Genomic DNA, 26,328 nt, shown 5'->3' with positions numbered 1-26,328 from the left:
GATTGCAGCACACACGATTCATTACAAAACAATACCCCAAAAACGTACATATACGCCAATAATAGGCTCTTTAATGTACATTATTATTTCACTAAAACTCACATGGAAATAGTTCCAAGAAACGGTTCCTCTTTTTGTTTTCAGGCTTTCTCCCTTCGACATGAGCTCCGTGTATTCCGTAACGGAGTAGCTGAAAATATCAAACATCAATGCTATAACTAGTCTTGATTCTCCTCTGAAACAGATTCCATTTGGCGTAAAGGGCAAAATAGCTGTGGAAACTGTGTAAATGGATCACTGATAATCAGTGATGACACCAGGTGTTCGCAGTTTTTACGTCTCGAAAGAATTGCATCCTTCTATACCATACTGATAATATGTATATTCATGCTGACCATGCCATATACAAAACATGAGGGTGACCCTTAAGGTATCGTAAGATTTCGATTGGCGAAATTGTTAGGGATTTACATACTTTCCTCTGTTATAACACCACTCCTTTGCGAAACGAATGAACATGTGCTTTTAAAGAGACATGTGTCTTTACTTTAGATTACAGTTGTATTTATCAATTTAACCACGCCCTACCTTGTACTCGTGTTCGAATCCCACGCCCGTCACTCTGTCCCTGACGTACTGCTTGAGTCTGTCCAGGGACACAGGAGCTGGGACGACGTTGTAGTATGGCTCCGAGTTCTCGTACACGTTGTCTGCAGGAGGCTTTGGTTTCTTAGCAGGCTTCTCAGGTGGCGCAGGCTTACCTGCAGCAGGAGCGTCCTTCTCACCTTAAACAAGAGCAATCAGATATTAATGCAACATCTTGTTCTTTCATTTCAGGTAAATGCCCTTAAAAAGATATGCTACTAAATAGGGTGTCTGATGTATTTACTATGTACGTGTACTTATACCCTATGTGTCATGGTTGTATTGAAACACACGCGACACGACGTTGTCACTCTTATATCGTAATTATTTCTATCACATTCGGTGTTTGGTACTCCTGATATAGAAAGAGATAAAGCATAGCATGATCATCAATACGAGCAAATTGTGGTTCCTGATTTGCTATAAAAAGGGAAAATTCTAAGACAAGAATAATAGTTCATAATCGTAGTACTAACATGTTAGGACACACCTTTTACTTTACCGAGAGAAATTGTATTTTCCTCTTGTTGAGACTTCATATTACGTCTTCTGGAACATAAACCATCCTCTGTTTTATTGTGTATGTACATGGTAGTACAATTAATGGTAGTTTCCGTAGAACTAATACTCATTGCATACACGTCTTTTAGAAGTATGGTACAATGTGCAAAGCCAAACAACGATTATAATGTTTATTACTGTCATAGTGTGTTCCGTTGTGTATATTCAAGTAAAACCTTTCATATATGCTTCAGTGGTTGTGTGACTGAATATTGTTTGACGTCAAAGTGAGCAATATTGCGGCTATATGTCACGATCTGTAAAACATTGAGTCTGGCAAGCGGGTGACTGAAGGCAAGTTGTTCGGATCCATGCCATCTAGGTCTTTGTGTCTGACTACCCTATCCACATTGTATGCTGCCTTAGGTACTTAGGACCTACTCTGTTGTGGATTCAACCACAAGGTAAGAGACTCATCTTTCATGAATATAAGATGTTACAAAACGATATTATAAGTATGACACATACCTCTTGATGACGACCAACAGGACTACGAGGATCACTGCCACTAGTACAGCTACTACCGCTCCACTCACTGCCCCAACGGTAGAACTGGATATGGAACCGTCGCCCCTTTGAGAGCTGGTAGACACTATAATATTAAAAAGTCAAAAACATTTTCATGCTTTGGTTCATGAGTGAGTAATTAAGGTGTTACATGCGATTAAGTTTAATATATCTATTTCATTTCGGGGTAGAATATGAAAGATATTGGCACTAATCAAAGATGTATCGATATTCCAAAACAATTTCTAACGGTCGCAAATAAATAATATCAAATGTCTTTATTAAGGTCTTGCATAAAGGAGAGGAAAATTGGGAGAGGGAGGCTTCCCTTGTTGACATAGTGGAGCTTCATAGCCAGGCTGACATCCTTCAGGACACTCTCCATCTTGGGACTTGCAGTTGCCTCCCTTGCATTGCCCACAAGCAGTACAGTTAAAACCATAATAACCATCAACACATTCTGAAAGTAGATGTTGTAAGAGGCTTAATGACGCACATTCTGAATGCAGATGTGAGAGGCTTAATAACGCACATTCTGAAAGTAGATGTTGTGAGAGGCCTAATGACGCACATTCTGAAAGAAGTTTGTTGTGAGAGGCCTAATGACGCACATTCTGAAAGCAGATGTTGTAAGACGCTTAATGACGCACATACTAAAAGTAGATGTTGTGAGAGGCTTAATGACGCTTATTCTGAAAGGAGATGTTGTGAGAGGCTTAATGACGCACATTCTGAAAGTAGATGTTGTGAGAGGCTTACTGACGCTTATTCTGAAAGCAGATGTTGTGAGAGGCTTAATGACGCACATTCTGAAAGTAGATGTTGTGAGAGGCCTAATGACGCACATTCTGAAAGTAGATGTTGTGAGAGGCTTAATGACGCTTATTCTGAAAGGAGATGTTGTGAGAGGCTTAATGACGCACATTCTGAAAGAAGATGTTGTGAGAGGCTTAATGACGCTTATTCTGAAAGGAGATGTTGTGAGAGGCTTAATGACGCACATTCTGAAAGTAGATGTTGTGAGAGGCCTAATGACGCACATTCTGAAAGTAGATGTTGTGAGAGGCCTAATGACGCACATTCTGAAAGAAGTTTGTTGTGAGAGGCCTAATGACGCACATTCTGAAAGCAGATGTTGTAAGACGCTTAATGACGCACATACTAAAAGTAGATGTTGTGAGAGGCTTAATGACGCTTATTCTGAAAGGAGATGTTGTGAGAGGCTTAATGACGCACATTCTGAAAGTAGATGTTGTGAGAGGCTTACTGACGCTTATTCTGAAAGCAGATGTTGTGAGAGGCTTAATGACGCACATTCTGAAAGCAGATGTTGTGAGAGGCCTAATGACGCACATTCTGAAAGTAGATGTTGTGAGAGGCTTAATGACGCTTATTCTGAAAGGAGATGTTGTGAGAGGCTTAATGACGCACATTCTGAAAGAAGATGTTGTGAGAGGCTTAATGACGCTTATTCTGAAAGGAGATGTTGTGAGAGGCTTAATGACGCACATTCTGAAAGTAGATGTTGTGAGAGGCCTAATGACGCACATTCTGAAAGGAGATGTTGTGAGAGGCCTAATGACGCACATTCTGAAAGCAGATGTTGTAAGACGCTTAATGACGCACATACTAAAAGTAGATGTTGTGAGAGGCTTAATGACGCTTATTCTGAAAGGAGATGTTGTGAGAGGCTTAATGACGCACATTCTGAAAGAAGATGTTGTGAGAGGCTTAATGACGCTTATTCTGAAAGGAGATGTTGTGAGAGGCTTAATGACGCACATTCTGAAAGAAGATGTTGTGAGAGGCTTAATGACGCTTATTCTGAAAGGAGATGTTGTGAGAGGCTTAATGACGCACATTCTGAAAGTAGATGTTGTGAGAGGCCTAATGACGCACATTCTGAAAGTAGATGTTGTGAGAGGCCTAATGACGCACATTCTGAAAGGAGATGTTGTGAGAGGCTTAATGACGCACATTCTGAAAGTAGATGTTGTGAGAGGCTTAATGACGCACATTCTGAAAGTAGAAGTTGTGAGAGGCCTAATGACGCACATTCTGAAAGCAGATGTTGTAAGACGCTTAATGACGCACATACTAAAAGTAGATGTTGTGAGAGGCTTAATGACGCTTATTCTGAAAGCAGATGTTGTAAGAGGCCTAATGACGCACATTCTGAAAGCAGATGTTGTAAGACGCTTAATGACGCACATTCTGAAAGCAGATAATGTGAGAGGCTTAATGACGTACATTCTGAAGCAGATGTTGTGAGAGGCTTAATGACGCACATTCTGTACGCAAATATTTTGGGAGGCTTAATGACGCCCATTCTAAAAGCAAATGTTGTAAGACGCTTAATGACGCTTATTCTGAAAGTAGATATGGTGAGAGGTTTAATGACGCACATTCTGAAAGTAGATGTTGTGAGAGGCTTAATGATACTTTTTCTGAAAGGAGATGTTGTGATAGGCTTAATGACGCACATTCTGAAAGCAGATGTTGTAAGAGGCTTAATGGCGCACATTCCGAAAGTCGATGTTGTGATAGGCTTAATGACGCACATTCTGAAAGCAGATGTTGTAAGAGGCTTAATGACGCACATTCTGAAAGCAGATGTTGTGATAGGCTTAGTGGAACACATTCCGAAAGCAGATATTGTGAAAGGCTTAATGACGCACATCCGAAAGCAGATATTGTGAGAGGCTAAATGGCGCACATTGTCTTAACATTAAGCCAAAGTGTGATAAAGATAATCTACATGAATATTGGGCAGGATCTCTGGTCTTTAGTCTATGACTGGAGGCACTGAGCAACATCCCTGCGAACACCTGGTGTCATAACTTAGTTTCAGAGGCCCATTCGTATAATTTTCACAGCTATTTTGCCATTCACGCAAAAATTGAATCTGTTTCGGCGGACAATAATGACTGGTTTTTCTCTTCCATTGACGCTTAAGATGTGTTTGTTACACTATCTTGGCTCTTTTGTGAAACGTATCTGGTCTTTGACAGTTGTTTACACATTGGAAACATTTATATGGTGCTCCTTAAAAGTTTGATTTTGCACTTAAGGAATTGTGTCATTACTCAAATATACGTGACAAAACTCTTGCCATAATCCTGAGAAATCGCTGTCCATTGTACGATTCCCACTATTTCATAGCATGTGCTTATGAAACTCATTATATAGCGTTTCATTCCATCCAGTAAAATCACCATCAAACAAGGCTTCAAGATGAAGGTCAGTGCTGCTGAGTAGGAAAGATTGGTGGATGATCGGGGTTTTTTTTTATTAAAGCTCCAAACATGTCATTCTTCTTTTCTATTTTAGTGTCTGTAGAACATGATAAGAAACGTAATCTACCCATTTGTCATTTATTTGAGATAATGTTGCTATATTATTACCTTTACATAAAGGGCCTTTGTAACCATTGCTGCACCCTTCAAGGCAGCTTCCATTCACATGGTGACAAGTTGTTGATGTACGACACTGGCCACAACTTGACAAACAGTCCACTCCATACAATGTGTCTGGACACTCTTTTAAAATGGTATAGAATGACCATATAAATGATAGGCAGATAAGAGAATAATAATTACTGTGTGGGAATGATCTCCCCTGATGTTTAACTTTTATCACAAACCTACATCAAAGAATACAGTTGTGGCAATGAAAAAGATGGGTGTGACTCGTGTTAGTTATCGGTTCAGTCGGAGGCAATCATTAATGTAGGTTACCACTTTCTTCTGATGTTAAACATTTTTTCATTACACTGAAAATCTTAAATATTGTAATTTTTGTCACTTCCTCAGAGCACACCAACTTGTAGTCTTAGACATTTCATAAGAAGGCATAAAAGGCATATATTCTATTAAGTGCAGTAGATATCGCACAGCAGTCACTACAATAACCTACAGTTCTCCACAAAGTCTGGCGAGAATGTGTCTATGTTGTTACATACTCTCATGGCACAGTGGGCGTCGATATCCAGCCTCACACCCAGTAGAACATGTCCCATCTTGCCTGGAGCAGTTAGTGTTGTCCTGACAGTGTCCACACTGCCTGCAGGGCGACCCATAGGAACCAGCGGAACATGCTGTGTATCAAGTACAAATTGAAACTGACATTGTGATGCCAATATAATGTATTTATTTCCATGTATGCTCTAATCACTACGTGTTAATATATTAACTCCAGATGGAATAAGATATGTTACCTGTGTTACAAAGTGGAGGTTCATATCCAGATATACAACCAGCCATGCATGTCCCATTTAGCACAGAACATTGGGTATCGTCCATACAGTGTCCACAACGTTGGCAGGTAGGCCCGTAGAAGTGGACAGCACACACTGAATGGAAGATTATGTTAAAAGCTTGCTTTGAAAGGATGAAACTACCACATCGTAGGATTTATTTATTTTGGAAAATGACAAAATACAGTATACGTATCATAAGACAATGTTTGTGCAATTTGAAATTGGATTATAAGTTGAATGTCATATTAAAATCTTTCATTGTGAGATTGTTTAGTAACAAGTCACATGTGTAAAAGGTGGATTGAAGTATGCACTAATTCACGAATGGAGATGTACAGATCAATGTGCAGTCACTCTCTGGGAACTGAGAGGGTGTAACTTCAACTGTAAGACTTTACTAGTTAAAGACGCGACTTCTCGCAGTTGCTTGGCTGATGTAGATTTTAATTGCCTTTTTGAAAGATTTTGAAAGCTACTTGGACTATTTAGAAACTTCATCGGAATAAAACAACCGAAACAGGTCGTAAGCTAATGCTTAAATATTTATTTTCCAAGGTATGCATAGCCAGTGCCATTAATTGAAGATGTAACTAATTTCACATTCTTTGTAACTGCATTTTAAGAGTAGACAAAACTGTTGCATAAGGGGCACTGATATTCAGTTTGACACCCAGTATGACATCTCCAATTTGTGGTGTAAGAAGCAGCCATTTTCCAACATCTTGTACACGGGTTTCCATAATAATCAGAAGCACACGTTGTATCAGGGTACGACTTTTTCAGTAAAAGATCATCTCAAGGATGTTCCTGAATAAACTGTTATGAGCTGTTAAGACAATTATTTTGTAAATAAATTTCTCTAATTGAAGATTAAATCTAAATTCGATATAAACATCTAGAAATGAATTGTATGTGATTACGTGGCATTTGATTGGTTAACAAAGCAATTTTTTCCCACGTTTGTTTCCATAGGCCTAAAACAATACAGGCCACGCCAATGTGTTCGGCATCCCCAGTGTCTAGCCCATGAGATGCAGAGCCTCCAGTCCAATAAGCTCAAAGAATAAAAACTTCAATTGGTGTTTTTACCTACTTTTTTATGTCACACGCATTATGATTCGATCGCTTAAAATACAATTTACACACAAGCATGAAATGTATTTTCACAACTAAACATATTTACGCGATTAATAGGACGTCGTCTGCTACAGCTTAGTCATGGCCGATGGCGATTTTGGTTTTAAGAAACAATGAGACTGATGTTGTGAGGCGGTGAAGTTAGCGGTGGCAACATCAACATGAAAGATATTATGCCTGAAAAACTATGCCTGAAATTAAGGCAATTATATGCGTAAGCCAAACCAAAGAAAATTTCTCAAATACCTGAATATTTCCCCCAATCAAGCTGCCGAGTTCCACAAACATTAGCTTAAAAATGTGAAATCGCCAATAAACAGTCATTTGCAACTGCGGGACATCGGCAGAGACATGGATCTTGTTAGAGACAAACAGCTCAGACCAGCCAATGACCTTCTCGATGGGAATCTAAAATTCAGTGCTAAAAATGGGCTTTCACGGCCTATGGATCCTAAAGCTTTAATTCCACCGGCAGATTTACAACACTTTTTCTCATACCTTCATTTAACCACAAATGTAGTTATCCGTTACCCAGTACGGTACGAACTGTCAATTTCCTTCATCACCAGGGGCATAGGTTTTCACGAATGGTGACGACTCACGAGACAAAACAGAAAAAATGTCACGGTTGTCTCCAAAGTGAAAACGCGACATCCGATAAACGGGTGTACGCTTCCGGCAATGATAATGCTTGCGCCGTTGAGTCCCTGTGCCTTTTTGTCAACAAATCCTTCTGTCGAATCACTGTTTAAGCACTGTTCAAAAGGAGCAAGAGCAACACCAAATCTTGAAAACACTTTGTACTCTGAAAAACAATTCTAACCCTATCAATGTTCGAGATTCATGAATGAAATATCGCGCAATGCAAGTGTCTCCGAGCCACAAGCATTCAAGCAAAGAATGATGCTGGCTTTAAGCTAAGGCATATCATGGTCATGTGTGGACACAAAAGTAAGAGGTCTTAGAGAAATTATAATCGCCATTGCTCGACGACACAGACATCACCCCTCAGCCATGCTCTGACCTCTGTGGTTTTTCACCTCGGTTCAGACTCCGCCTCACGCCTCACGCCTCACGCTAACCACCAGGCCTTGATTCTTTTTTGGAATAAACCTTGTCATTTGAACACCGTTGCATCTACAATGGTGATGTCATCAGGCTTTCTCTCACATTCAAGCTTTAACAACTGTGTATTTAACTTTGCATGTGTCGCTACGATCAGTATACCTCAAACACCATGGTCTTGACCATAATCTCTTTCTAGTTTACTGTTTTCTGATTGGCTAGGTGGATTTACACAATGTGCACACAGGTTTTTACGTTTATACCTCTATTAACGCAGAAAACATTAAAGTCAGTCCTTAAATACAATATACTGAGAGACACATTGAATGATGCTTGTATTATCTAACTATCTCGCGCCCAACTGTAAGTACTCCATAATACCTTCTTGATGCTCAGCTAAACTATACAGACTGGTCTGGATTGAGAAAGAGTGAGACGTATTACAGATGGACCAGAGGTGTTCCTATATATTTAGGTTTTGATAAATCAAATTGTAAGTGCTAACTACAATGACAGTATGGGTTCTGATACCAAAGTTGACGCCATGCATCACATCTCCAACTTAAACTTTGGTGTTATTCCAACTATATATAACTGAATGTCTCACTTTTACACAAAGGGGGACTGTAACCCTGTTGACATCCTTGTGTGCAGGTTCCATCATCCTTCTTACAGTCCGACGACCCGCTACACTGACCACACGTGAAGGAACACTGGATGCCATAACGATTTTGGCCACAATCTGTGGAAGATATTGTCACGTCTTTTCAGAAGGAAAACTTGATAACTAAGTTCATATGAAACATGAAGTACGAAATGAATTTTTTGAACTATTACTTGGTTTATGACTTCGTGTAAAATTCACTATTAAAGGATCAGTTGGAACTGCTTGTGAATTGCTGTCTTTTCATCAGATTGTTACACTTAAACAATACTATTAGTATTGCGTATAAACACCACACTTTTCTAACCTTGCTGACAGCCCAGTCCGTGTTTCCCGGCAGCACATCCATTCCTACAGTTGCCAGTCTCCTTGTTACATACTTCAGCTGTATCCTGACACTGACACTGCTTTTCACAGTCAGAGCCAAACCATCCATCGGGGCATTCTACAAGAACACATACTATGAGATGCAAATCATAGCACAACTAATGGACCAAATCCAATACATGTCCAATACATGGGGTCACGTGTAGTACAATTATATCCCGATTAAATACTCCAACTGATAACCTCTATAAGTCAGTACTGCTCCGGCTGGATGTACATGGAGATATTCACAGTCGCTAGGGCCGGGGCCTCGTGGTCCAGTAGTTGAAATTGAGAAGTGCCCTTTGCCCGACTTCTTCTGTATAGACGTTCATACGCTATACTATGTGGAGTTGTGGGCCAATAGTTAAAGTGAAAAGAGCCCTTTGAGCGAACTGTTCACTACAGACGCCCATATGCTATTCATGGTAGCCGCTTATTTGGCTGTCCTTTAAGACAGATGGAGGAGTTGTGACATTACTTTATCAGGATAAATGGAATGGTTTCTTCATCTCGTTCTTTGGTCTTGCAACTGTCCTTTTATATCCCGATACATACCTTCATTGAACATCTATCTATAACTTAGAATGTGATTTTTCACAGTCAGCTGTCATAGTAATTATCTTATTTTCGTGTTTTTATTCTGATATGATTTTTCAATGCCATAAAATAATAATATGTATTGTTAATAAGTAATATGACATGTCACCATGATAACTTATGGAAGATCTGCACCTCACATATTGTCAGGTAGGTTCCAGGAACACTTATTGATACAGATGAACCAGTCAAAGCTTCGTTACATTCTATATTTAGAACTGTCTGTTGTCTGGACAATGTGTAACACAGCTGGTCACCCACTTTCACCTGAAGGCCAGAGTTTTGTAGTGGCATACACCAACTGAGGTTGGTTCAGTACTAGCCTTCAATAAAGGCGACTGTGAAGCAGACTACAGACGTGTTCTCATTCTAGTTGGTCAAAACAAACAATGGCTTTGTCTCTGGTAGCTAACATACTCCTCTGTTCCAAGATTCAACAGAACCTGTCGTTTTCTATCATAATTTATGTTACACAATATGATCTAACCCATAAAGCTCAAATAATAAAGACAGATATTTATAAAATTCAACACTGACAATTATGTAAATATGACACTGGGTTTTACACCAAGCAACACTAATCTCCACAACTAAATCCACAATGTGACAAGAGATACATGGACCTTGTGGTGCTTGTGAAGACATGATTGGGAAGACGACGCCATTGTTGCTGCAAAACGGTGCCAAGATCTTGCAAATTCTGTGGTTGGTTCTGGAGAGTGTGCAGACTTCTGCCAAGAGCATCCAAGACGTGTTCAATGGGATTTAGAACGGGAGACCTTGACGGCCAGTCCATGACGATGACTCCGGCATTCTGAAGGAAATTCCTTGTCAAAATTGCTGTGTGGGGTCTGGCATTGTCGTGTTGGAAGATCAAACAGGGTCCATGTGCTGCCATAAAAGGCAGAAGTTCTGGTGCCAGTACCTGGTAGCGGTAAGCAGCAGCGATGAGGTTGCCACGGATGACAAGAAACCTGGAACGTGCATTGCCACAGAAAGCACACCACACCTTGACACTTCCGCCTCGAAATCTGTCAACTTACTGTACACAACACTTGGCGTAACGTTCATGACGGCGCCTCCACACCCTCGCCCTACCATCAGCAAATCGAAGATTAAATCGGGATTCATCACTGAAGACGACTTAGTCTTAGTCCATCGTAAGTGTCGCTGTGCCCACAATTGACGTTGACGTCTGTGTAATCGAGTCAGAATCGGCCCGCAGTATGGCCGTCGTGCTTGAAGGTGAGCAGTTCTCAGACGGTTTCGAACAGTTTGCGCACTCAGTCTATCCCTAAACAGTTCATTTCTGGTTGGTGTAGCCGTCAAAAATCGGTTACGGAGGTGAGGGAAGACAATCTGACGATCCTCTGCATGTGACGTCACACGTGGTGGACCTGGCCGAGGGCAATCAGCGGTAGTACCTGTTTGCTGTAGACGCGTCTGTAAATCATAAACAGTCCGTCGACTACAACCCGTCGTCCTTGCGACTTCAGCTACGGACGTTCCCGTCTGCAACATGCCGATTGCACGTTCACATTGCACAATTGAAAGACGTGGCATGACAAATGGCCGTAAAGACTTTTGTTTTCTTGTGTTTTTCTTTTTTGCTAATGAGTGCTAACAAGTATGGCTGAAAACACGTGCGGTATTATGGCCACGCGACCAGTTGCACGTGAAAAAAACACTTTTGCCACTATAGTGCTGTGCACATGATTTTGATTGATTCACCTGCACAAAAACGGGTGTTATCTGAAGACAATACGTGGTCATTACTGTTTATATAAACAATAAGGGCCCACAATGATGACTGGTCAAAATTTTAAATTTTAGGATTGTGAAGTTTTTAATTTGGTTCAGTATATATCTAACTATCTGGCGCTGAACTGTAAGTACTCAATAATACCTTCTTGATGCTGAGCTAGACTATACAGATTGGTCTGGATTGAGAAAGAGTGAGAAGATTTACAGATGGACCAGAGGTGTTCATATATATTGGGTGAGTTTATAATCATTGTGCAGACTGGTTGATTTAGGTTTTGATAAATCAAAATGTAAGTGCTAGCTACATTAACAGTATGGCTACTGGTACCATAAGTTGACGCCATGCATCACATCTCCAATCCGCCCTGTGAGGAAAACACCGTTTCACAGCGGCAACATCTTGTACACATGGAGCCATAAATACCAGAGTCACGCATTATAACGGAGTGAAGAAAATACCTACAGGGTCAAAACAAATGTTTGAAATGTGCAATGAATATATTTGTAATTTAAACATATAGATAATGTTTTTCATCATAGTGTTAATCTGTGTCGTTGGATTTTTTAAATCAAAATATCAGAGGTATCTTACCTTGACACAGTGGCCCCTGATATCCAGTTTGACACCCAGCTTCACAACTCCCATCTGCCGTTTTACAAGGAGCATTGTTCTGACAGCGGCCACATCCTGTACACGTGGACCCATAATAACCAGAAGCACAGGCTGTAACAGGATGGAGAAATTTCGACTCCTAGCACATGTTCAAATGAAGTATTTTTTAGGGGTGAACGCAGTGAACACATTTGTGATTTATGCATATAAGCAATATCATTTATTTTAGTGCAGATCTGTGTCATAGTGAACATATGCAGCCATGATAATCAGAGGAACCTATCGTTAATGTTAGACAACACGTGTGATATGTTGATCTGTTAGATAGTCATTCATAAACACATGTACATGATACAGTCGAAATTGCTCAATTAACTTTGTTATCAGCAGCGATTTCTTGTGGTTTTGGAAAGTATTGCTGATTATATTTATTGTGTGTTAATAATTCTTCGCTTTATCACATTCTTGAAATGTGGAATGATAATCGAATTAATGCTTGAGAAGCGGTATATTTGTCTTGTCAAAGTGATAAATAGTTTGCTTAATGTTCGCTTAAATGGTTGTGCCTAAAACAGAAACCAATTTGATGGAGATGCCTTATTAAGGAGATACCTCAAGGAAAACAAGACATTTCTAACACTGTTACAAAAAATGTAATAAAAGTGACAAAAATTCTTTCCATAATCATAAGAAACTTAAGCCTAAAGCAGTTTCCTTTGTGTAATCCCAACTATCTATAACTGAATGTCTCACTTGTACACATAGGGGGACTGTAACCCTGCTGACATCCTTGTGTGCAGGTTCCGTCATCCTTCTTACAGTCCGACGACCCGCTACACTGACCACACGTAAAGGAACACTGGATACCATAACGATTTTGGCCACAATCTGTGGAAGATATAGTCACGTCTTGACTTTAAATTCTGTCTTTTCAGAAGGAAAACTTGATAACTAAGTTCATATGAAACATGAAGTACGAAATGATTTTTTAAAACTATTACTTGGTTTATGACTTCGTGTAAAATTCACTATTAAAGGATCAGTTGGAACTGCTTGTGAATTGCTGTCTTTTCATCAGATTGTTACATTTAATCAATACTATTAGTATTGCGTATAAACACCACACTTTTCTAACCTTGCTGACACCCTGGTCCGTGTTTCCCGGCAGCACATCCATTCCTACAGTTGCCAGTCTCCTTGTCACATACTTCAGCTGTATCCTGACACTGACACTGCTTGTCACAGTCAGAGCCAAACCATCCATCGCTGCATTCTACAAGTACACATACTATGAGATGCAAATCATAGCACAACTAATGGACCCGATCCAATATATGTTGTTTTTTGGGGTCACGTGTAGTACAATTATATCCCGATGATATACTCCAACTGTTAAACTTTATAAGTCAGTGCTGCTCCGGCTAGATGTACATGGATATATTCATAGTCGCTAGGGCCGGGGCCTCGTGGTCCAGTAGTTGAAATTGAGAAGTGTCGTTTGCCCGACTTCTTCTGTATAGACGTTCATATGCTATACTATGTGGAGTTGTGGGCCAATAGTTAAAAGTGAAAAGACCCCTTTGAGCGAATTGTTCACTGCAGACGCCCATATGCTATTCATGGTAGCCGCTTATTTGGTCTGTCCTTTAAGACAGATGGAGGAGTTGTGACATTACTTTATCAGGATAAATGGAATGGTTTCTTCGTCTCGTTCTTTGGTCTTGCAACTGTCCTTTTATATCCCGATACATACCTTCATTGAACATCTATCTATAACTTAGAATGTGATTATTTACAGTCAGCTGTCAAAGTAATTATGTTATTTTCGTGTTTTTATTCTGATGTGATGTGATTTTTCAATGCTATAAAATAATAATATGTATTGTTAATTAGGAGATAAACATACTGTGTTTTCAATGTAGAGCTAGGTTACCTGTAGATTTAACTCCGCTAAATTGAATTTGGAACCGAAATACTGTATGTTTATCTCCATTCTACCATGGCTAAATAAAATGCGAACTCTTTGGCGTGAGCAAATGTACTGGGTGAAGCGTCATGGGTTGAGGTCAGTGTTTTGAGTGGGTTGTCGATCTGAATTACGGAATCACCGAACAAAATATGGTGCTGTATATACTCAAGCAGTTTGTTTACACCGTTATACTTCACTCGAACAATATGACAGGCATTGAAACCATATAAGCATGGCAGCTTGGTAAGCTAACATGATGTGGGCATCCCTAAAGAAAAGAAAGTAAGCTTTGCAAGGCTTTCGCTCTACATCGCACGTCACCATTATGACGTCATATCGCTCATTGTGACGCAAAAGATATGACGTCACAGTCGTATATAGAAAGGCGCCAAAATTCCAAGCTCTCTGTTGTCTCCAAAACGTAAATTCATTCCCTTTGTTGATTTTTGTGGTGTTTTTCTGCACGAAATGTATTGCCACACATCCTTTGAATATTGTAGTAACCGGATCTGTGCATTTTGTAACCCGTAATTGTAAATAGATTTATTCAAATATGCCTACCGACAAAGACTGAAAATAGTACTATTCTGTGAATATTAGCTTCCGCGGTGATGTGGCTGTCAAACCAGCTGTTTCAATCAGAGGGGGTTTATTGTGATGTAATAGCCTCTGATTGACCAATCAGAATCGAGTAAATTCCAAATTCATGATAGAATAAGTAATATGACATGCCACCATGATAACGTACGGAAGATCTGCACCTCACATATTGTCAGGTAGGTTCCAGGAACACTTATTGATACAGATGAACCACTCAAAGCTTCGTTATATTCTATTTTTAGAACAGTCTGTTCCGAACAATGTGTAACACAGCTGGTCACCCACTTTCACCTGAAGGCCAGAGTTTTGTAGTGGCATACACCAACTGAGGTTGGTTCAGTACTAGCCTTCAATAAAGGCGACTGTGAAGCATACTACAGACGTTATATGTCAATGTGTTCTCATTCTAGTGGGTGAAAACAAACAATGGCTTTGTCCCTGGTAGCTAACATCCACCTCTGTTCCAAGATTCGACAGAACCTGTCGTTTTCTATCATACTTTATGTTACACTATATGATCTAATCCATAAAGCTCAAACAATAAAGACAGATATTTATAAAATTCAACACTGACAATTATGATAAATATGACACTGGGTTTTACACCAAGCAACACCAATCTCCACAACTAAATCCACAATGTGACAAAAGATCCAAGGGATTTCCAACACAGATACAAAAAATATAGTAAAAGGAACAAAAAATCCTTTTCCATGCTCTGCTCTCTGTCACCTCGGTTCAGTCTCCGCCTCACGCTAACCATCAGTTGACCATGAATTGGTTCTTTTTTGGAATAAACCTTGTCAATTGAACACCTTTGCATCTACAAGGGTGATGTCATCAGGCTTTCTCTCACATTCAAGGTTTAGCAACTGTGTATTCAACTTTGCATGTGTCGCCATGATCAGTAGACCTCAAACACCATGGTCTTGACCGTAATCTCTTTCTAGTTTACTCTTTTCTGATTGGCTAGGTGGATTTACACAATGTGCACACCGGTTTTTACGTTTATACCTCTATTACCGTGGAACACATTGAAGTCAATCCTTAAATACAATACACTGAGAGACACATTGAATGATGACTGAGTCAAATTAAAAACTTCACATTTTTAAAAGTAATCCCATATATGATAACGGACAGATGTATCAGAGAAGGCAATTTGTAATCATTAATGTCCAAAGAAGGATTTTAATTAACAGTGGTAACCATAGTTGGTTCCATGCACCTACGGCATTCGGTAATAACATCAACAGTTTAAGTCCCAAGCACGAGAATCTGATGGCACACAAGTTCAGAAGCGTGCATGGCCACCATGTGCGTTGACAACTGCCACACAACGCCCCCGCATGGACCTTGTGGTTCTTGTGAAGACATGATTGGGAAGACGACGCTATTGTTGCTGCAAAACGGTGCCAAGATCTTGCAAATTCTGTGGTTGGTTCTGGAGAGTGCGCAGACTTCTGCCAAGAGCATCCACGACGTGTTCAATGGGATTGAAAACGGGAGACCTTGACGGCCAGTCCATGACGTTGACTCCCGCATTCTGAAAGAAATTCCTTGTCAAAATTGCTGTGTGGGGTCTGGCATTGTCGTGTTCGAAGATCAAACCGGGTCCATGTGCTGCCATAAAAGGCAGAAGTTCTGGTGCCAGTACCTGGTCGCGATAACCAGCAGCCACGGATGACAAGAAGCCTGGGACGTCCATTGGCACAGAAAGTACCCCACACCATGACACTTCCGCCTCGAAATCTGTCAACTTCCTGTACACAACACTGGGCGTAACGTTCATGACGGCGCCTCCACACCCTCGCCCTACCATCAGCAAATCGAAGATTAAATCAGGATTCATCACTGAAGACAACTTGATTCCAATTCCTCTGAGTCCATCGTAAGTGTCGCTGTGCCCACAATTGACGTTGACGTCTGTGTAATTGAGTCAGAATCGGCCTGCAGTATGGCCGTCGTGCTTGAAGGTGAGCAGTTCTTAGACGGTTTCGAACAGTTTGCGCACTCAGTCTACCCCTAAACAGTTCATTTCTGTTTGATGTAGCCGTCACGGATGTGACGTAAGACAATCTGACGATCCTCTGCATGTGACGTCACACGTGGTCGACCTGGCCGAGGGCGATCAGCGGTGGTACCTGTTTGCTGTAGACGCGTCTGTAAATCATAAACAGTCCGTCGACTACAACCCGTCGTCCTTGCGACTTCAGCTACGGACGTTCCCGTCTGCAACATGCCGATGGCACGTTCACATTGCACATTTGTAAGGCGTGGCATGACAAATGGCCGTAAAGACTTTTGTTTTCTTGTGTTTTTCTTTTTTTGTTAATGAGTGCTAACAAGTATGGCTGAAAACACGTGCGGTATTATGGCCACGTGACCAGTTGCACGTGAAAAACCACTTTTGCCACTATAGTGCTGTGCACATGATGTTGATCGATTCACCTGCAAAAAACGGGTGTTATCTGAAGACAATACGTGGCCATTACTGTTTAAATACACACTAAGGGCCCACATTGATAACTTGTCAAAATGTTAATTTTTAGGATTGTGAAGTTTTTAATTTGGTTCAGTATATATCTAACTATCTGGCGCCCAACTGTAAGTACTCAATAATACCTTCTTGATGCTCAGCTAAACTATACAGATTGGTCTGGATTGAGAAAGAGTGAGGAGATTTACAGATGGACCAGAGGTGTTCATATATATTGGGTGAGTTTACACTCATTGTGCATACCAGACTGGCAAGTTGTAACAGGATGGAGAAATTTCGACTCCAAGCACATGTTCAAAACAAGTATTTTTGGGGGTGAACGCAGTGAACACATTTGTGATTTATGCATATAGGTAATATCATTTATTTTAGTGCAGATCTGTGTCATAGTGAACATATGCAGCCATGATAATCAGAGGAACCTATCGTTAATGTTAGACAACACGTGTGATATGTTGACCTGTTAGATAGTGATTCATAAACACCGTCGCTGAATTCTACAATCCACATAATATGAGATGCAAATCAGAGCACAACTAAAGGACCAGACCCAATAAATGCTTGTCATTTGGGTCACATGCAGTACAATAATATCCCGATTATATACTCCAACTGATACACTTTATAAGTCAGTGTGTCTCCGGCTGCATGTATACAGTCGCCTGTTGGTCAGTAGTTAAAAGTTAAAAGATCCCTTTGAGCGAACTGTTCACTACAGGCGCTATGATTTTCATGATAGCCGCTTATTTGGCTGTGCTTTAAGACAGATAGAGGAGTTGTGACATTACTTTATTCGGGGAAAATGGAACGGTTTCTTCGGGTTGGTCTCGCAACTCTCCTTTTATACCCCGATACAATACTGTCATTAAACATCTATCGATTACCTATTATGTTTCATTTTTATTATCGTATGTTCGTGGTTATATTCCGATGTAATTATTCAATGCTATAAAATAATAATATGTATTGTTAGTAAGTAATATGACATGTCACCATGATAACTCACGGAAGATCTGCACCTCACATAATGTCAGTATATTTCCACTTATTGATACAGATGAACCACTCAAAGCTTCGTCACATTCTATATTTACAACAGTCTGTTGTCCGGACAATGTGTAACACAGCTGGTCGCCAACCTTCACCTGTAGGCCCACGTTGCGTTCAGTCACTGTGAACAACAATGATTATGTGATGATACAAGTATAATGTGTAACCCCGACTGGGTCCTGGCGGTATGTGGCGCGGCATTAATGCATGTTGGAATTTAAACTTTTCATGTTGATAATTGTAAATGTTATGAATTTTGAACTATGGTGTCTGAAAAAGTTGAATTTAGAAAAACAAACACAATTTGCAGAACAATGAGAATAATAGTGTGATGTGATATATTTACTATTTACAGACTATCGTCATATAGCTGGAATATTGCTGAGAAGGGCGTTCAACAACAAACAATGGAATCTTTCAGGAAAGCGACCCATTGTGTAATATACGGGGATAGGGGCTTAGGATCCTGCCACGCCTGAAGGACCCAACGAACGCTACACGCATGCCTCACTTTTCATGAAAGGGATATATACTAAGTAGTCATATGTCACTCACAGACATCACGCAGATATATTCTCATCCGTCTAATCTCCAATTGGGTAGTGAAGTTAACACGCCACTCTGCTCCACTAGACAGCTTGTCGTCTGTGTGCGTACAACTTTCACCCTCAAACTTTTGGTCAGTATTGCCATCGACTGCCTTGTCTGGTGAAGCATAATCATATTCTTTCAATGTGCTGCTCTGCGATGTCGGCTTTCCACGTGCTATGTTGCCTTTAACGAAATATATAAAATATTAAAACACAGTCGAACTCAGCAGCACTATCAATCTAGCAAAACCCGCACTAAGAATGCCTAACACATTAAGCAATTCAACTTAGTTTAGTTTATTAAAAAGTATAGCTCAAAATGAAAACGAAGACAATGTACTGTTTAACATCGTCTGACTAAATAAGAACTAAGCATACAAATAGCTATGCGTGACAGGTTTGTTACTGTACTGTCAGTTTCACAACGTAGACAATCTCATTGTGGACATTTCGTGCATTTCTGATACTTCGACATTTGTTGATTTCTCGTGTTTAAACCAGTTCTAGGACATCTAGCCTTTGACTGGCAAGATGTTGACCACCCGACCGATATATATCTAATTACAATGTATAAATATTCACAAGTAATTAGGTACAGGTAGGTGTGTGTATCATGGATATTCAACTATATGAGTTGCCTATAAACTACTATTTTGTTGCATACATAATTTATATACTTACATGTACAGTACATGTTTTGGTTTCTTTTGTTTGTTTGTTGTTTAACGCCACAAACAGCAAATTTCAAGCTGTTTGACGACGGTCTGCAAATAATCGAGTCTGAGCCAGACAATCCAGTGATTGATATCATGAGAATCGATCCGCGCATTTTGGATACGATGACATGCATCAACAAAATCAACGAGTCTGACCACCCGATCCCGTTAGTCGCCTCTTTCGACAAACATAGTCGTGTATACATGTACATACATATTATCTCATATTATAATTTGAGTAATTTATATTTCCAAAATATCCCATAACAAAATAATTGCATATGTTAAGTTGTAGTAACATAGTCACAATTGTCATAACTGGATGGCTGCATACAGCTTTCCCAATCAAAACATTTATATGGTACTTTACTCACGCTTTTGGCAGTAATTCCCAAACCAGCCTGTTTGGCACGATGTTCCTGGGCAAGGTGAACCAGGGAAATTTGTGCAATCACTCAGACAGTGACAATCTTCTGTAGAAACAAAAAGAATGACTACAAGTATCTAATATCAAAGCATGTCTCTTGTTTAACTTTTCCCTAAAATCTCCTTTTTGTACACTTGTGATATAGTTATACAGCAACATACACTCCTCACCTGGAAATGGTATCATAATTTCATAAATTCTTTAACAACACAATGCATGTTTTCTTTATCACGTTACGTCAATTTCTTGTATGTAACTTCACATTAATATAAGACTGTATTCATTATGTCTTAGGACCGGAATTCCATTGAAAAGTACACACTGTAAAGATGGTGCCTTAGAGTGAATGTTTGAGCGAGGGGACGTTTGAGTGAACAGTTTTACATCGTGACGGAGTATAATCGGGTATGAAGCAGGCCAACTAATGCCTGACAGCATGACAGTGACCCAAGCCACCTGACCACCAGCCAAGTCCCGTAGCTTCCACGATGCCCCTTTGTTGGCTCGTGCGACAAGTATAAGGAACTGTAGACCAAGCCTGATTGGGAATCCCCACAGTGCCCATGCCTTAGAAGTTTGGTTATAAGACAGGGACCTACCTTGTAAGGAGTCCGGCAATGAGACAAGCAGTAGAACAAATGCCAGAAACATCGTCCATGTGTTTGTCCGATGAATTCTGAAAACAAATTCAGCCAAATTTAGCCAAACAAAACCACTTTACACGTAAACAGCAAGTTGATCTACATTTAACTGTTGGTGCAACTTTGAGATTGCTGGTTAACATAAAAAATGAATTGGCCAAATCCTACGTTGCAAGATTGTAAGACTGTAGTTTATTACTGTTACTATAGGGCATTACTATTGTTAACGTCAGTTTGCTGCAATGCATCGATCCATGCATGGATGCATTTTATGCTCAGACTATCTTGAGCTGTCAAATAAATAAATTCTTTTCTCAAATGTCCCCTGTAGACAAATATCTACAAAGTCATTTTACTTTTTTATACTTTTCTTTTGTATAATTGCCTACATCAGCGACTGCTTCTACTGGATGGTGAAGGTTGTTTCTCTGTTCCATCATGATGTGAAACAGACAAGAGATGAGTGATTTAGAGTTGATAAGAGAAGATACCGATGTCAAGGTAAGCTTTTTACATACACATCCCGTTTAGGTTTTTCAGTTCATCGATTAATAAACACTCCTTCCTCTTGGTTTATAAAATTATTGAAGCAACCTGTATGTGCATTTACGTTTGTGAGCTAATGATGCTTGAACATTTTGCACAAGTGAATATTTTTGTCCAATTTGTGAAAGAAATTAACGCAGTTTTTGGTCCAATCAATCTTCCTAAAGTATCAGCTCTCTGTGCCTTATGGTTTATGAGAAAACGATGATTAAATAAGTTCAACTTTTAATCTCATTGCGGCCCCCTACAAAATATCACTGTTTCAGATTCCTAAACATTGTATACATAATTGTAATGTTGTCAAGGATGGTAAAACAGGTTTGAGAAAATGTAGGGGCAAGGTCTATTCAAACCTGTGTCAGAAGGAACTAAAATGTACATATTGTATACTGGTAAACGTTTATCCTACTTCATTGTCAGGGTATCGACGGTTCTCATAAACACCCATTCTTGTTGAATAAATACGCTACGCTGGCTGGAAACAACTGTACTCTATCCTTTGTTCCTTTGTGTCTTGTCAAAACTAACACGTGCTGTCTGCTTACAGACACCTCAGTCCACTGTTTAACTGTTATACTTAGTTAACGTTATATATGTTATTGAAGCACTATCTAACATTATGTACCATCATTTCATAAAAAATATATTTTAAATCTTACACGGATGAAGACTAAAGTACACTTTCCCATATGCTGAATATATTTTCATCAATAAAGGTGATTAAAGGGAGTTTGCGGTACACATATAAAACTCTCTGAAGTGGCTCATTCGCTTAGCCTCCAGAATATCTTAAACCACCCTAAAAACATTTGACGTTTAACTTCAAACACTCATCCCCCATGAATATGAACTATGAACTATGTGACATCCAACAAATCAGCTAACCTCGCTGCTCACACCTATTTCGCAGTAATATTTCATATTATTAATAGTTCAAGGGTCATTTTACAAGGATATTGCAGAATTCGGAATGTCGGTGTTTGACATTGAATAAAACATTTCAGTCGCGTGTCTACGTGTATGATTCTGTAAATAAACCCGCTCGCCTGTCACCAGCTAAAGGCGTTGTCAGTGAGTGGAGTATGTTGTCATTGTGAATGTTTTATGTTCGTTTGAACATAGTGAATTAGAACATAAAATGGGATACGTTGACATGCAAGTCACTGAGCAAGACCAACTGAGTCGCTTCTTATGAAAAGTAGGGGTTGCTGAAGACCACTCTAACCCGGAACTTCACAGGGCTAGTATGTACACAGTAACCATGCCAAACAACATTTGCTTCACAAGACATGTTACCTCAAAATAATATGAATGTTTAATTTGTTCTTGTCCCTAGCTGTCTGAGATATTGCCTGTGCGGCGCTATAGTTTCTCTCACAAACAAACGCATACACATAATGTATAAGCTGGTTTCAGAGGAAAACTGACCTAAATATCATGAGACTTACCCCTAGCTTGCTACGATCAGACCTGGGAGGGCCGCTCTTGTAACAAGGAAGAATATTGAATGACTACATCAGTGTGGAAAAAGGTAACAATGCATGTTCTAGCGCATATAGTCACTGTACGGTGTAAATATTGCTACTGTGTTGTAAACTTTCACATACACAGAAATAGTTTATTCAGGTGTCACACGATAAATTGACTGTGTATATACAAAAACTTGATATATAATGTAAAAGTAATGCCCAGCCATAAGGTTTTTGAGACACAATAAAACAATAAATTCATGTGTGTATAAACGATAAGAAGGATGCTGTTCGCATCCTGTACGAAACATAATTATACATGATAATATTAACAAAATGTTCATGAATTTAACATTGTTTACGTTTATACATCTTAGGAAGTGTGCTTGTTTATATGACTTGTACATTTTTGTGGGCAAATTCTATCTAGAAGAGGGGTTGGTGGTTTGTTAAAACGTCCAGTTTCTATGGCAAGATGTAAAGATCTGCATCAAAACAAAGCTAAAAGTCGACGGTGGTCCCTATATTTTACATTAAGAACATAGGATTCAACAACATTTTTCGCCTCAATTTGCCTGTTGGTTCTAAACTTATCAACAGAAACTCTGGTAATACTTTGTAGCTTGTGTGAAGGCCAGAGCTTCTGTTATAAACTGAGTTACATATAATCATCATAAGAGTAGTTTTGTTTAGTAGCTTCAATGATGTATACCTCATACAGCCGAAAGAGAGAAATACATCACAAAAATAATTACACCCAAAACAAGAAGGAAACAACACTTATACAATAACTCTAGTTATAAACTCTTCTTTGAAATGTGTGTTTTCATGGACAATACATCACGTCATCTTCGCGAGTAAGCTAAGTAACAGCCGGTGTATAAAGTTTCTGTAGATTTCCGTAGATTTAAACATTTTTTTGTTTTTCTTTCATTCAGTGTCCCAATCTTTACATGTTCATCGTCACATCTTGAATTAAACATTTTCTTCCAACAGTTAGACACTCATGTAAAATGGGATAGTTCTTCATAACACAAGGGACGGCCGAGTAGCCTAGTGGTTTAAGCGTTTGTTCGTCAAACCGAAGACCCGGGTTTGGGTTCGATTCCTCACATGGGTACAATGAATGAAGCCTATTTCTATTGTCCCCCACCGTGAAACGGCTGGAAACAACATAAAACCACACACACGCACTTATACACAATGAAAAGCATGTATGTACGAGAAATGTATGTCATTGATATAATCATTCTTGTGACCATGTGAATGCAACAGCTATATTTGTTTTTGCAGATAAAATTAGTTAATTTAAAATGTTCTTCCCTCCCATCTTTAGTTTCCTGGATCTTCATAACACTAACATATGTATGTTTAAAGCTGTCAGTTCCAGTTGATGACGGAAACACCGTGCGATAAGCTTCTGTTCTGGGTGGTAGGTAAATTGACATGTTTATGTGTGTTTAATACTCACGTCGATAACGCTTATTCTACTTCCTCATCAACGTTTTTACTTCCAAAATATACGACTTAAAAACTAACCTTTGTAAAACAACTAATTCCGTTTTTAAAACTCATTCTTTCCATAACCATTTGAAACGCAACGTGAGAGCCGACCTCACTAGCATCTATGTGTTCATTTGGATGCTGTAATGTATAGTTAAACAATGTTGTAATTGTATTGCATTGTTTCTGTTAAGATTCAGTAGAAGTTCAGAACATTGTACTTCAACAAAAAGTAGTTGTCAGGAATGTAAGCAGTGGAGTGGAAGTTACTTTATTTAGATGCTTTTTCAGGGTCAAGAGTCGTCTGGAATCTTCTAGAACAGCTATATGCTAATTCAGCATGGTATGAGACTATAGACACCGTCAGTGTGCCAGAAACCAATGATCGTGGGTTCCAATCCCAGATTCGCCCTGATTGTGTCAACACAATACCCTCGCTCGTGTGCCTTACAAAAGTGGTAATCTCTAAAACCTACATCAATTCAGTTTCCTCACCTATTAAGATGGCATGCCATGATAAACTTAAATCTGTTCAATGCGGCAAAAAATAAACTCATTCACCCTAAGGTTACAAAAACCTGCCGAGGTACGTCCCTCAGGCGTGCAGGGATCCCAAGATCGTGATTTCGAATGCAAGGAGCAAATCCGAGGAAAATATAATACTAGCATTTTAGCAAGGAAGAGATATATACAATGTTATCTGACTTTGTCCTATTCATATTTGGAATGATAAGCCTAAAATGCATTTGAACGAACTATGCATGTAGTAATGTGCAACTGAAGTAGGAAGGTGGATACTTGAAATCCTGTCACAATGTTATCAACAGGTCCACACATATTATGCAAATGATGTGAGAGGGGCATCAACTGGAAAGCTATATCTGGCTATCCAAAAAACGCTAGTCAGCAGTGACACCTAAACTAGCTGTCACCATTCACGCAGCTAACACGACATGCAAATTGAACGCGGCACCTACACTACAGTAGCAAAGCGTACATTTAGGTTCCTTCTGTCATGGCAACATTTTAACATTTACACCGTACACCACAAGAACAAACACTCATGCGGTGCAACTATATTTTATTTTTTTAATTTCAGGTTTCTTCAACATATATTGTCTATGAAGGTTTCAAAAAGCGTCATATGACTTTAATTGTTGCTTCATCAGGGTAACAGCATCTAGCCATTGTGTCATTGTCATGGAGCTGTGCTCCAGAGTCACTTTGACTGGGCAAGGAATTTTTTAATTTCCCCAAAATATAAGGTATTGACCTACGGTGTATCTTGATGCACACTCTTTAAAAATGTACTTGATCAAAAGAGTAACTTGACTCCCAATAGTAAATAGGTATTTGACCTAAACCAGACAATCACCGAAAAATTGGTGATCCACGGAGTACAAGAAAAACGAAGTATGAAAAACCCTGGCTAGTCAGTTCAGCTCAATAAAACCAGAAACCAGAAATAAAACCAAAAGTCAGCACAAGATAAAAATTGCCCCGTAATCACATACGAACAAAACCTATCATATATTCGTTTGTTGATAAAATGAGTTAACAATTAAAAATGTTGTTCCCGCTCATGTAAAGTCGCCTCGATCCTAATAGCAATAAACATATATATGTTTTAAGTTGATGTTCCAGTAAATGACAGAAGCATCATGCGATGAGCTTCTGTTCTGGGTGGTAGTTCAAATTACATGTTTATGTGTGTTTAAAACTCCTGCAGATAACGCTTATCTCACTTCCTTGTCAACTTTTCGACTTCCCTTGCAAATATTACAAAAACTTTACTTTGTCAACATCTACCAACGTTATCCGTTTTTAAAACTTATCAGTCCATAAATCATTTGAGACGCAACGTGAAAACCGACCTCACTAACATACACTGTATACGTGTTCATTTGGATACTTGTATATGGCAGTGTGATGTATATTTGAACAATGTTATAATTGTATTGTGTTAAACATTGTTTCTGTTAAGATTCAGTAGTTCAAAAGATTGTATTTGAACAATATGTAGTTGTCAGGAATGGAGTTTAAGTTACTATATTAAGATGATTCTAGGGGTCAAGAGTCATCTGTAATCTTCTAGAACAGTTATAGATTAATCAAACATGGTGTGGAACTTTCTGGA

At 39.3% G+C, this 26,328-nt stretch overlaps 1 protein-coding gene across 1 annotated transcript in view; it reads right to left on the bottom strand.

Annotated features, from left to right (window-relative positions):
• The window catches only part of LOC139460269 (receptor-type tyrosine-protein phosphatase alpha-like), a 31,781-nt gene extending 11,092 nt beyond the window's left edge, over positions 1–20,689 (bottom strand). The window contains exons 1-16 of the mRNA XM_071241774.1: positions 20,632–20,689; positions 19,980–20,078; positions 18,855–19,073; positions 18,256–18,420; positions 13,316–13,453; positions 12,934–13,068; positions 12,160–12,291; positions 9,145–9,282; positions 8,781–8,915; positions 5,930–6,064; positions 5,675–5,809; positions 5,118–5,252; positions 1,675–1,798; positions 1,136–1,194; positions 589–785; positions 103–190 (exon numbers count right to left, since the gene is read on the bottom strand). Coding sequence (XP_071097875.1) covers positions 103–190; positions 589–785; positions 1,136–1,194; positions 1,675–1,798; positions 5,118–5,252; positions 5,675–5,809; positions 5,930–6,064; positions 8,781–8,915; positions 9,145–9,282; positions 12,160–12,291; positions 12,934–13,068; positions 13,316–13,453; positions 18,256–18,420; positions 18,855–19,073; positions 19,980–20,078; positions 20,632–20,683 — 2,086 coding nt within the window. The 5' untranslated portion in view covers positions 20,684–20,689. The remainder of the gene's footprint in view (positions 1–102; positions 191–588; positions 786–1,135; positions 1,195–1,674; positions 1,799–5,117; positions 5,253–5,674; positions 5,810–5,929; positions 6,065–8,780; positions 8,916–9,144; positions 9,283–12,159; positions 12,292–12,933; positions 13,069–13,315; positions 13,454–18,255; positions 18,421–18,854; positions 19,074–19,979; positions 20,079–20,631) is intronic.
• Between the last annotated feature and the right edge of the window lie 5,639 nt (positions 20,690–26,328).

The sequence above is a fragment of the Haliotis cracherodii genome, unplaced genomic scaffold, assembly GCF_022045235.1.
Source record: "Haliotis cracherodii isolate W230 unplaced genomic scaffold, xgHalCrac1.p SCAF_14, whole genome shotgun sequence".
Taxonomy (NCBI): Eukaryota; Metazoa; Mollusca; class Gastropoda; order Lepetellida; family Haliotidae; genus Haliotis; species Haliotis cracherodii.
This window is presented reverse-complemented; position numbering and strand designations above follow the sequence as displayed.